This window comes from Protopterus annectens, chromosome 11.part0 (assembly GCF_019279795.1).
Source record: "Protopterus annectens isolate FY-2018-M chromosome 11.part0, PAN1.0, whole genome shotgun sequence".
NCBI classification, from domain to species: domain Eukaryota; kingdom Metazoa; phylum Chordata; order Ceratodontiformes; family Protopteridae; genus Protopterus; species Protopterus annectens.
Window position 1 is genome coordinate 989979292 of NC_056745.1, and position 14133 is coordinate 989993424.

General features: G+C 39.9%; 1 protein-coding gene across 1 annotated transcript in view; it reads left to right on the forward strand.

Moving 5' to 3' along the window:
- The window catches only part of TAF3 (TATA-box binding protein associated factor 3), a 1072471-nt gene that overhangs the window by 554586 nt on the left and 503752 nt on the right, over positions 1-14133 (forward strand). Inside the window, exon 3 of the mRNA XM_044088365.1 lies at positions 12026-13936. Coding sequence (XP_043944300.1) covers positions 12026-13936 — 1911 coding nt within the window. The remainder of the gene's footprint in view (positions 1-12025; positions 13937-14133) is intronic.

A 14133-nucleotide genomic window follows, 5' to 3' on the forward strand; every position in this document is an offset into this window, starting at 1 on the left:
TCCCAAAATTCAAAATGCTCACCCTCCAACAGCTGCTACCCATGCTCTCCAAGGATGCCTGGCTAGCTACCCTGGACCTGATAGAGGCCTACCTCCACATTCCTATCAGGGAGTCCTGCAGAAAATATCTTCGCTTCAGGGCAGGATCTGAACACTTTCAGTCCTCTGCACTTTCCTTTGGCTTATCTACTGCTCCCAGAGTTTTCACAAAATGCCTGGCTCTAGCCATTGCCTTTTGCAGACAAATAAGTATTCAAATTCACCCCTACTTGGATGACTGCCTTATTCAGGCAGACAGCCAGGAAAAGCTGCTCAAAGACCTGGCATTTTTAAACGACCTACTAACCTCCCTAGGGTACACAATCAACAAAAAGAAATCCAAACAGGTGTCCATTAAAAAGATAATCTTCCTGGGAGCAAGTCTGGATACAGCATCCCAGATGGCATGCCTTACACCAGAGAAACAAATTTTTCTATCAGCTTACTTCTGTCAATTGGCCACCAGGCCCCAGCTTTCTGAAAGGAAAATCCTGCAGGCCCTGGGGTTCATGGCCTCTTGCACACTCCTCATTCCATATGCCAGATCCATATGAGGAAACTTCAGTGGTACCTAAAGAGCCTTTGGTGTCAGCACTCTTAGGATCTGGAAACTCTTCTGCCTATAATTCCTTGCCTGAGGAAGGAATTTCTTTGGTGGGCAACAGCATGCTCCGACAACAAGGGACTGCCCTTCTCCCCACTCCCTGCCTCCAAGACACTCACCACAGACGCATCAGACTACGCCTGGGGTGCATACCTGGACGACAGTTGCATACAGAGCCAATGGAACCCCCGGCAACTCCCTCTGCACATCAGTCTAAAAGAGATGATGGCTGTGCAGCAGGCCTTAATAAGTTTCAAACACCTTCTTTTTCCAGGGGTTCTCCTGATCAAGACAGACAACACCACTGTGATGTGGTACATCAACAAGTAGGGAGGGACTCACTCCTACCCGCTGTGCAGGCTTGACCATGACCCTTTGGTTCACAGCCTCATCCATGCAAATACACTTGTTAGCTCAATACCTGCCAGGCTCTCTCAATTCCCTGGCAGACCAATTAAGCAGACAGCTCTTGGACCCCCACGAATGGCAGCTCAACGGAAGCACCTTCTTCCTAATAACTCAGAAATGGGGAACCCCGAAGGTCGACCTCTTCGCCTCCCACACCAACCACCAGCTCAGCAAATTCTGCACCAGGGAAAGTCACTGCATGGCTTGGAAAGTGGAGGCCTTGTCCTTCCCCTGGGTAAACCTCTCGGTCTATGCCTTTCCTCTCCTACCTCTCATTCCCAGGGTCCTGCTCAAAATAAGGGAGTAAAAACCTAGGACCATTCTCATAGCGCCAGACTGGCCCAGACAGCACTGGTACTCCGTGCTGCGCAGTCTGTCCCTGCTGTCTCCATGGAATCTTCCACAGACTCCAAACCTCCTAACCCAGAGGGAAGGAAAAGTCATGCACCCCCATTTGCAAACACTCAGTTTGGCAGCTTGGCTTGTACCCTAGCCCCTGACCAATCTGCCATCCTCAGTAAACAGGTTCTGGATGTTATCCGAGAGGCCAGACGCCCTAGCACCAGAAAGTCTTATGCAGATAAATGGAAAAGGTTCTGAACCTGGATCCAGGCTAAGTGGGACAACACGTCACAGCCCTCCATCCATCTCATCCTGGATTACTTAGCTGACCTGCTACACAGTGGTCTCTCATTCTCCTCTATAAAAATTCATGCCACTGCTATTTCTGCTCACTTTCCCACTGAGCAGCCTCTCTTTTTACATCCTCTGAGTAAACGGTTCCTCAGAGGGGCTAGCAACTTGAGGCCCCCCAGAAGGGCACCAACACCAGCTTGGGACCTTAACTTTGTCTTAGAAATGCTCACCCTGCCCCACTTCGAACCAGCTTGTTCTGCAGAGATAAAATTTCTCTTCTGGAAGACAGCCTTCCTCCTGGCCATCACTTCAGCCAGAAGAGTCTCTGAGCTGCAAGCACTCATGGCTGTGGAACCCTTTATCATCTTCCAGGCAGACAGGGTATCCCTTAGAACTAATCCATCCTTCATGCCCAAGGCAGTGCCAGTCTGGCTCTCAACCAATCCATTCATTTACCCACCTTCTTTCCTAATCTCCAAAACAAAGGGGAAAGGATTCTGCACACTCTAGATGTGCCCAGACAGCTCAGATACTATCTGCACAGGACTAAACCCTTCAGGACGTCTGATCAATTGCTGGTTACTTTTGCTTTAGGGGCAGAAGACAAAGCCATCTCCAAGCAAACCATTTCCAAATGGATAGCACACTGCATCCATTTCTGCTACAAACAGCATCTCAAGCCCCCCCCCCCCCAAGGGGGTCAGGACACACTCCACCAGAGCAGCCTCCACCTCTGCAGCTTTCCTCAGAGGAGTCTCCACCAGGGACATCCTGGAGGCTGCCACCTGGACATCTGTTCATACTTTTACCAAGCATTACCACCTGCCTCTCTTCTCTAAATCCAGGGCAGGGTTTGCCTCTGAAGTCTTGCAAGGCTTGCTAGCCAGCCCCTAGCTTCCTGGACTGCCTCCACCTCTGTTCCTCAGCTTTGGGAATCTACCCAAATGTGATGACTGCAACAGTGAAACACGAAGAACATAGTACAGTTGTGTACACTTACCATAAATGTAGATGCTTGAGTGTATTCACTGTTGCAGTCCTGGTTTCCCTCCCTCCATACCCCTTTCTCTTTTTTTCTTTTTTCCTTGTTGTTCTCTTTTCATTACAAGGGACATTTTGGTATTTATTTTCCACTGGTGTGGTTCTTCCACCAGAGCCTGACCTCCTACATGGGGGCTCCTGACAGGTTAGGGCAAGAAAAACTGATGTAATAGCATTGGATGCCTTCCTTTATACCACTGACGACTTGACGTCAGTCCTCAAGCAACAGCAACCGATGGAGAAATACTAAGTCTATGGTATTCGGGCTGGCCGAGGGCTACCCTGGCAGGGATAACCCAAACGTGATGACTGCAACAGTGAAAACACTCGAACATCAATATTTATGGTAGATGTACACAACTGTACTTTTTCGTGCATCAGTCAGATAGATGCCAGCCCAAGGGTCTCCTTTCTTATTCCCACTCCAATCCAAACTGTCTCAACAGATACCTCAGGGCTTACTTGGTGGGGGGAGGGGGGGGCTTGTTCATTGGGTTTTAAAGTGTAGAGATTCTGTTCTAAACAGTACAGGAGAAAACGTGCACATCGGAGAAATCAAGGCCTTGAGCTTTGCCCTCCAGATTCCGTCATCTTTGGACTTCAGGGATTCATATGTAACAGACAATACTGCTGTCATGTGTTATAACAACAAATGAGAAGGGAAACAAAGACTTACCATCTTTACAGGCTGGCAGTGATAGCTTGAGACCTTGCTATTCATTGCAGTCTTTTTCTCCTGGCTGTGCACTTCCCCTCAACAATGAATTCAGGGCAGAAAGCCCAAACAAATCCAAGGCAGACCCTCAGAAATGGATGTTAAACAGAGAGATCTTCTCTCAGGCTGCCCATCAGTGGGGCATTCCCTGTATTTGTTTCCAGTTCAAAAAATCATCTCTGACTTTTTATTCCCCATGCAAAGAAGCTTGGAAAATTGATTCCTTTGTCTTTCCACAGAAAATGAAATTCATGTATGCTTCCTTCCCATTCCACTCATCCCAAAGGTCCTTTCGAAGATTCAGAAAGACAATCTATAAATGCTTTGGTGACTCCCTTTGGCCAAGACTGCAGTTGTTTTCCCTTTTTTTTCCCTCATATTATCCTGGGCAGTTAACACATTATCCCACAAAATTAACTTCCTCACAAAACAGAAGGAATCTCTAGTTTATAAAAACCTAAAGACACTGAAACTTATAGATTGGATAACAGGCTTCTAATTCCTTTCAGGCACCGTTACTTTGAGAATGGGCAACTAGTTATAAAGGAAGCTAGGGAACCTGCAACAAGAAAATCTTATATTTCTAGATGGAAGAGATTTGTTATGTGATGCCATAACAGAAGTTCTACTTCCGCGGCAGGTGCAGCGGTAGCGTTGTTGTCTCACAGCAAGAGGTTCTCCCATTCGATTCCCGGCTGGAGTTCAGGGAGTGCCTTCTGTGTGGAGTCTGCATGTCCTCTCCGCGGTTGGTTGGGTGTTCGAAAGACATGAGTAAATGGGCGTGCCGTCGTTGAAGGTTGAACGTCGAACTGGCATCTCGGCGTTCGTGAAAATCAACTGCCAATCATTAGCGGACCGGAGTTCTGCCGTGGTGACCCCTAACCGGGAAAAGCCGAAAGACAACAACAACATGCCATAACAGAGGTTAGGGTCCTTATCAAGCAAGGAGCCCATTCATCCTAAAATATGTATGTTTGCTTCTCATTGCTAATCTAGCCTAAACCTCCATCAGGTTTCACTTGTCAGCCATTTCATAGGTTCATAGGCAAGAACTAGGTTAGCTACCCTTGCAGGCCATTTTAAACCTAGCCAACTTCCCTTTTTGTGCTCGAATTAACATATCCCATTTGGTTTGAGATTAGCCTTACCCATGTTCAATAATTATATATTACACCTAATGACAATATCTGGGATCATACCATAGATAATTTAAGGGGACCCATGCATGGGATAAAACATTTAGGAGCTGCCTATGTTCATTAGCAGTGTAAGGGGCAGTCCTGGAGTAAATTTTCTCTTTCCAATGCATAGATCCAATTTGCGCTTGAATATGGACAAGGATGAGCTTTGCTTTATGTGGATGGAGAGACCGTTCCAAAGCAGCAGTATCCTCTGCAAGATATACCTGTCCCTACAAACCGTTCTGTTATAAGAAGTTATAAACCCTTATGTTTACTCACTCTTTTTTGTCTTTTCCTAAACACAAAGTGACCCTCAGAACAAATCCTTCCTTTTTGCCAAAAGGAGTTACTGAAAGGTCTCTTAACCAATTTAGCTACCTCCCTGCATTTTCCCCAATCCAGAAATAGTTGGGAAGCAATATTTCATTTGTTGCATGTTCATAAACAACTAGGATTCTAAAAATCCAAATGCAGTATCTACTGGATATCAACACTTTATTCCACACAAGACCTGAGGTAAGCGCTTTCATCTCCTCAAATGCAAACACAGAGACTTCTTTAGACAATAGTAAAATGCAGATTGCTTCCTTATATAGAACTCCAAACGAACACATGATCAACCATTATAGCTCAGTCACATGATTCGACATACTCCACACATACTTTGATGTATAAAGCATTTAAAAAAAAAAGAAATACTTATTAAGAACCATAATTAACTGTAAACTTAAATTCCCATTAGTGCTTCAGCCCTTTTCTTTTTAGTTACATGATGAATTCCTCTCTATTATTAAGACCCAGTGGGAAACATGCATTAAGTTTTACTTGCCAGCAGTAGTCTAGCCAGCCCAGTTCTTCTTCAATATTTATTATGTTGGCAGTGCTTGCAAGTGTTTCTAAAACTAAAACCTGTAATTAATTTTACATTTTTTCTGTTTGTAATGTTTACTCATAGCATTTCTGTCATCACCTATCTGTATAGCGTATTTATGTTCATAAATCCTTCTGTATAACTCATGAGTTGTTCTCCCTACATAGAAGGATTTACATTCTAAACATACTATTAAGTAAACAACATTTCTGGCTTTACAGCTGAAACTCCTGTTATTCTAATTTTGCTGTTCCCCAGTTCTAACTCACTTCCTTCTGTGTATAGAAAGTTACACATATTACAATAGAGGCACTTAATCATCCCAAATTTGCTTTCTTCCACTTTCGGTGTATTTAACTTAGCTTGAAAATAACTTTTATAACTTTTAGCTCTTTTTGTACAAATTTGGGTTTAACTCCCAATTTTTGCATCAGCTCTTCATTCATTCTATCTAGTCCCCAACTGTTTGTGTTTGTGCTGCTTTGGAGAGATTTGAGACAACTAAGATTCTACTTGGACGACACCAAAAACATCAGAAAATATCAGTTATTTGTTTTGAAGGAAAAAAAGATGGTCTTCCAGCCTCTAAACAGACCATATCTAGATGGAGTGCTTTACTATTTCTTTCTGCTGTTCATTCCTTGGCAAACCTCTGCCAGAGCTGTAGCATATTCTGGTGCATTTTTTCAAGTCTTGACTCTGGCCCTATCTTGGAGGCAACTACCTGGTCTTCCATACACACATTTACCAAACATTACAAAATAGGTGCATTTTCCAGAGCCAGATCAGGTGTTGCCAAAACCATCTTTCAAGGGTTAATGGACTCCAGTTCTGTCTGTCTGTCAAACCTCCACCCTTTCTGGAAGCCATAGGTTAGCATTACTGCAACAGTGATCTAATGATGAGCATAGTACAGTTGTCTAAAAACGTATGACAATAGATGTTTGAATAGATCATTTGTTCATGATGTACACCCTTCCTCCATCCCTTTTATTACTTTTTTGTATCTAAGGCAGAGGAGGATCCTTTTGTTGTTTCTACTCTGTTTTCTTCTTTTATTATTTGAATCTGTCCTCTTAGAGCATCAGTCTTTTTAAGGCAAGAAAGTTCTGATTCTTACACCCGAATGTCCGTTAAGTACCAGCACACAATCACAAGCATAGGTCCTAAGTCAGATGTACATCACAGGAGGAGGGTGCCCAAGGTTTTTAAGACTGGTCAGATGTGAGGTAAACTTGGCAGAATATGACCCATGAGTTAGAATTGCTGCAACAGTGATCTATTTGAACATTTACTCCTATGGTAAGTTCTGACATAACTGTACTTTATGGGACTGCATGTAAAGATGTTTTTTCTGAATATTAGTTCGTGTGGTTTCCTTGGTTCATTTGCCATGACCTCTATTACTTTTTACACTATAATTCAGTTGTAGAGTGTCTGCCTGATTTATGGCATGATATTTTTAATCCAACATGTCCATCATTTCAGTTTGAGTTTCTAGTTTTCAGGATATATGTCCATTTGGCACCATAGTAAGAACCTAAAAAAAGGTGAAGTAGTTTGGCTGTATTCTGATAGTGCATTTTGTAATGAACACAAGCCAATGTGATGGCCTGGATTTTTAATAAATGTTAATTAGCTAGTGTCAGAAGATAGCCTGTCCATCAGATGTGGTTTGTGTTCAAGTGGGGCTACTAAAATTTCACAAAGGTAATAGTATTTATTTTGCTATCTTTTCTTTTTTTCATTTTCCTTCCATCCACTTACTTTTGTTTATTGTTAACACAGTTGCCACTTCTGTCTCTTCTTGATTCACTAATGTACATTATAAAATATTTGTTTTTTCTGTTTTCAAAATCTGGATGACATTTTTTTTTCTTGCCATCTTTTATCAGATATGTTCCTGTAACATATTTCTGCTGTGTTTCCGTCGGATTCCTAAATGTCAGTAAAATTTGCCTTCCCTTTTCATTTGTTTTCCTTGAGAATCACAGTGGGTTTCTTGTTGTTCCTTTGTTTACTTGCTGTATATAAAATTTCACAATTTCTGCCATGACTTATTTGAATTGAACTCATTGCTTTTCGTACTCCTGTATTTATTTTTTCCACCCAAAGTACACTTGATACATACCAGTGAGACATAATAAAATGTGTTCTTCTGAAATTCAGTGCTTACATGTAGGATGGCACACATTTGCCATCTACCATGTGAAACAGTGATGCTCCACTCCACTGTGTTTGTTTTTTCATTTTTTCCCCACTAGCAATCAGCAGGTTGCAAAATAGACCCCCCCCCCCCGAGTTACAAGACCAGCTGCCTACCCTTTTAACATTTTATAGGATATTCATGTTCACTTAAGGCAAGTGCTGTTGGAATACTCTTGCTTTATATTTAGCTCACAGAGGTCACCTGACAGCATCCATTTTTGTTCCCTGGCTACAACAGCTCTGAAGAGAAATTCTTGTACTAAAAGCTTGTTTGGCACATTTCTGTCACTGGCAGTATCAATGCTAATTTATAGGTGGTCCTGCAGTACATCAGTTCATGTCTGCACTTCTCTTATTTTTGCTACTTTAGAACCTTTTAATCACAATACAGTTGCATTCTGGTAAAGGTATTTATAGTTTCCAGTATACAATGTCCTTGTATTTACTTAATTGTTCAGAACTCGAAGTTTGTGTAGAATAATAGCCAAGCATATCAATATTGCACTAAAGGCACCCAAGTACTTAGTAGGCTGTTGATATGTGGGAATCTTAAGAAGCCTAGCCCTGCATTCCCATATTTACTGTCAGCTCTTATATTTTGCAGTATTAATCTCCAACATATATATTGTATATGTTGGCGTAATTACATGTTTCCCTATCCATGGGGACCATTGGTGCTAAACTTGGGGGGGGTGGGGTGGCGGCTGAATGTGTGGTTACCCATCCTTTCATCCAGATTATGTTTGAATAGAGTAAAAGAAATTTCTGCTTTATACGGAGGGGCAGACGTTTCCATTGAAGTATATGAAATGTAAGAATGGTATTCCAGGAATACTCATTGTGCCAGTAACAAGTAAAGCCCTGACTGCTGTTTGGCTAATTACTATTCTCTTACCATCTTCCCAATGTTTAGTATCACACAAAACATGATAGTTGTGTAGTGCTGTCTTAAAAAGTGTTTTATAAACAGTTTTGGATGTTAAAACTAGACTTTACTGAAGTACCATACTAATGATTCTTACCGTTTATGGTCTAGAGATAACCTCAGTCTGCCTTGCATTACTGACATTAGGCTTAAGATTCCCTGGAATGCAGTATTTGAATGGTATTATTTTCTGTGTCTTTTGTGTTATTTTTTAATACTTATTTTGGTACTTTCTGTTGTGGCTTCATTTAGTCCCCACCATCTTCTGTGTGGTTATTAGATTTTCTGTACAGTTACTGCATAATTTTAGCTGTGGTTCTGTTGACATTTTTCTACTCTGCCATTATCTTTTCAAGGCAGGTTTCAAAATGGAATCGATTGTTCCCCTATTTTTCTTCTGGTTGTACCCCAGAACCTGCTGTCCATATTTACTCCTTTTTAAAACTAGCATGCCTTCTGGATTCAGTCGGAGAGGTGAATACAAAGGTTCTTCCTATTTAGTGACTTTCATCTGAAAGATGTAGCTGCAAAAGCAAAAATTCTAAATCTCTGATGCCAGTTTCTAGTATATCTGAATGTTATTTATGCAATATTGAGTATAGATTTTACTGTGCCCATTGCCTATCCCCACCATCAACATTATTGCCAGTTATGGGTTTTTCATTAAATAAATTACTAGTAGAACAAAAAATTAGTGAGTTAAATTGTGGCCCTGCTAGCAGTACTTTTATAAGCAACTCAGTCCTTTTCTGCTGCTGCATTGAAGCACTGTATACAGCTTTTTCAGATTTTATATATATATATATATATATATATATATATATATTGCTGATGCAAAAGAACTGTTTGTAATCAGTTTTCTTTATGTTCATCTCTTCTGTGGACTTGTTTATTGTGCTTGCTAATCATATCAGAATAAGTTCTTGTGATTAACGATTGTAATTTATAGTATCTGGTAAAAGGAAATAAAACTGACATTATCATAAATAATATCGGAAACAACAGGGAGAAGCACTGGAGACGCTTGTGTTCTGATGACAGCATATTCTGAGGCATGTTACATTGCATGTAATCATAGACACTCTGAAGTCATAATGTTATCTTAGTCCCCACTGCATTTATATAATGCGGCAGTATTAACATATAGATTAGGCCATTCATAATACCAAATGTCATTTCAGGTTTTCTTGCTAGTACAGCCTTTTTTCTCTTTTTTTTCCTTCCTTCTTGTCAGTGGTATTAAAATGAATCCTTGTAGGAGATTCACTTTTGTGATACTATGGAAGTGTAGGTGGTCATTGTGCCCACTGTCTGAAAATGTGAGCAGCTCAAGTACAATTTCATTTAGACTTTTGACAGGTAAATAAATAGCATATAATAATCAGCTTTTGTGAAGTAAAGTGTGATGGCATGCAAGTGATGGTAGTAAAAGTATGATCTCATTTAAGTGGTTTTGTGATAGCATCATAAACAGCATACTCATAGCATGAATAGATTGTTAATTAGAAGCTGGTGAGGTCACCATACTGCAGTTTTGTTTGATTTTTTTATTCTGTTAATGGTGCCTGTTTTGTGTATTTTTTTCACTTTTTACATAAACTGTAACACACCCATTAAAAAAAACTGTGACACAACCATTCCAACCAAATGTATAAACAGCTACAAAATTAGATGCAGCAGAATGAAAACATATAAACTGCTGTTTAGAAAAACTATTTACAGCAGTTAGTCTTTCTTGGCAGTCTTGAATTTTCTTGTAAACATAAGCATTTAACTTAAAGTATTTCATTAGGATGTATGAGCCAATAAATAGTACAGTAAGCCTACTAATGAATATAAAGCTGTTAGTTCCTCTGTATTTCCACTATTACAAAGCTTAAAACTGTCAAACTTCATCTTGTGTTTCTTGCATCTTCATAAAACATACATTGGCAGAAGTAATGACCTTCCATATCTGACGATTTTGTGTTTTTTTTTTTGTAAAACTGGAAATGCTGCAGTTATTTGCTGAGCTTTGATGTTTATTAATTAGAAAGATTGTAGGAATGTATAATCAGTATTTTTGCTAATGATACAAGTTGAATTTTCCATTAAATTATCATTGGGACTGTTAAAGCCAGCATAGTGGATAAAAGTACAAAGTTATTGCACTTAATTAAGTGGACATCTAGAAAAAAGTACAGGCTAACCGAGCAGAGTTGGTGATGACATAGGAGGGGAATTCACCCCTCAAATCACATATCCAGCATTTTATATGTAAGCTGTGGTGAAGGCCAGTAGGACATCAAAGGCTGTGGTGAAGGAGGTGGAGTTAATAGTTAGATGCCATTCTTCCATACAGTAGGTTGCTGATACAGCCTCAAGTGGAGTACCCTATATATTACTATGCTATTTATGGTATTATAGTATGTATACTATATATATATATTATACTATGTATAACTTGGAGGCCTTTGCAAAGAAGAGGGCATTTAGCTGGTAGACAGCATATAGATTAAGGCCATTAAATTGATCAAGAGATGACAGAATATTGAGAATGGCTGAAGGTGCTAGTTATGTCCTGTGTAGAAAGGAGATCATGGGAATATGTATTGGATTTAACTGTATTATTCAGGGGCTGGAGGGAGCACAAAGACTGAAGGACATTGAAGGAGGAGTGTGGGACGAATGGCAAGCTGAAGGTGGAAGATTTAAGTCCGTTTAGGAAATACGTTATTTTTTGGAAAGGAGAATGATGCCATGGTTGACATTTTCTGTAGGAAAAGTGATGACGTAGTTTAGCAGAAGGATTCACATAATCTTGGGATGGGAGTAAGATGAGGGAAAGGGGAGGGTAACTATTGATGAGGTAGGTACAAATGTGTTATCAAGTAAACATATGAATGACTTTCTCTCAACTCTGTCACATGGACATCTTGGGGAAGAAGTGCATCATCCAGGATCAGACTCATTCCAGAATGTGCAAGGTACTATACTTTTTAATGTAAAATGCATTTTTTGTTCAACAATTTGTCACTTTTTTCGTAGCTGTGTTCTCTTCACTTTTCTGTTTGTATTCTATTCCAAGAGGTACAAAATATTTCATGTCTCTTGTTTTTATTTTTCCCTGTAAGTTTGTTTGCGCATGAGTAAAAGAGTTACCAGTTTGGTTCTTTCACATTAAAATACTACTGGATGTAAATCACTTTTTTGAATACATATAAAGTATTTCATACTGATAAGCAGGATGCTTCTAGCTATCTGAGACAGTGTATTTTTCAAAGTCGTGGGCTGTCAGAAGATTTTCTTTTCTGATTAGTTTATATGTTCTAAGTGTAAAACATTATTTATTATAAAAAGTTCATTTTCATTTCCTGTTCTTGTACTCCATAGTATAAATGACATTTTTTTTTAATAGAGGAAGAAGAGGAGCAGGTCCCAACTCATGGAGGCACATCAGCAGAAGCCATGCAGGTTCCATTGGAAGAGGAAGCAGAAATGGAAGAAGAAGAAGATGTTAATGATGAAAATCTCCTGGGCAAAAGACCATTGCCAAGTCCTGAATCAGTGGAAATTCCACCTATGAAGCGCCCACGCTTACCAAGCAATAAAGGAGAGAATTTGGATGGCACCGTGGAACCGCGAGAACCTCTCAGTTCAATTAATCCTCAAAAGCTTCCACCCATGCTTTCTCCAGTTCATGTGCAAGATAACAGGGATTCACTTCCTCCACCACCAGAGCCACCAATGCTAGCACCAATGTCAAAAGCACAGGTATCAACCCCTAAAGCTTCAGATCCCAAGGTCTTAACAACTAAAACAAAACCTAAGGTTTCTTCTCCTTTACAAAAGGTGAAGTCACCTAAAGGATGTCAGTTGTCTATTCTTCCTGGAAGTCCTATTAGATCCCCAAAGCCTTCACCTAAAGAAAAGAAATCTCCTGGCAGGACTAAAAGCCCTAAAAGTCCAAGAAGTCCAAAGGTTCAGCCTCTTCCTCAGACTCTTCCTCCGCCTCAGCTTCAGCCTTCACTTCAGTCTGTGCCTCAACCTCAGCCACAGCCACAGCCACAAGCGTCTCAGTTTGTAGCCAAAGCAGAGACTCCTGTAAGAACTCCTTTGTCTGTTCTCAGTGAAAAGATGGAAAAAGAGATTTTGCAAGCGAAGCAGGGGCAAGGAGTGTCAGACTCTGAAAAACTGATTATTGACAACCATTTGAAAAAACCACCACAAACTGACAAAACTATTGATGATTCTATTAATGCCGTGATAGCCCGTGCGTGTGCTGAACAAGAACCAGACCCATTTGAGTTCTCTTCAGGAACTGAATCTGAAGATGAGAGCATTATGAGTCCTAGGAGACGAACTATTTCAGAGAGCTCTGCTTCCAAAATTGCTCTTAATTCAAGCTGCCATTCCAAGTCTGTAGGTACCCCATTTGTTCTTTCTGGTGGGACATCTAGCTCAGATATTTCATGGACAATGGATGACTCAATAAATGAAGTTATCAGAAAAGTGAACATGAATGCACCTTCCAACATGCCTATTAATCCTCCCTACTTTTCCTCTCCTTCTGCATCACCACCAACACCGGAGCCTCTGCTTAAGATCTATGAGGAGAAGACAAAATTAGCTTCTTCAGAAGATGTGAAAAAGAAACTAAAGAAAGAGCTGAAGACAAAGATTAAGAAAAAAGAGAAGGAAAAACAAAAAGACAGGGATAAAGAACAAAGGAAGGAGAAAAACAGAGATAAAGACAAGAACAAAGATAAAGATTCAAGCAAGGAACTTAAATTGCCGTGGAAAGATTCATTGAAAGAAGAAGAACATGATCCATTCAAGTTTAAATATAAAGATTTTGATGGAGTTGATGTAAAGACAAAAACCAAAGATGGAAGCAGTAAAAAGGACAAAGAAAAACACAAAGACAAAAAGAAAGATAAAGAAAAGGGTAAGAAAGATAAAGAAAAGAAGGACAAGGAGAAAATCAGACTGAAAGAAGAGAAATTGAAACCTCCAGCAACACCCTTAATGATCCCCCCACAGGAAATGTCATTTCCTTCATTTAGCACACCTTCTAGTGTAAGACTTCCAACTTTATTGCCAGCTTTATCACCTATGCTTCCAGAAAAATTGTTTGAAGAAAAAGAGAAACCCAAAGATAAAGAAAAGAAAAAAGACAAGAAAGAAAAGAAGAAGAAAAAGGAAAAAGATAAAGATAAGAACAAGGATAAAGAAAAAACAAAAGACAAGGAGAAGGAAAAAAGAGAAAAAGACAAAGAAAAGAAGGAAAAAGAAAAAGACAAAGAAAAACACAAACATGAAAAAGTAAGTTTTCCTTTTACAATTGTTAAAATCTATATATAATTTCTTACTGGTCAGTATTGTTATCTCAGAATACATTGTAAATGCTCTTTCACAGCTTGCCACCAAGTCGTCATGTCCTAGAGGTAATTGAGTACAATTTTGTTTCATTTTCCATTGTTCTTACCTGACATCTGTACCATCATTCTGTACATTTTACATTTT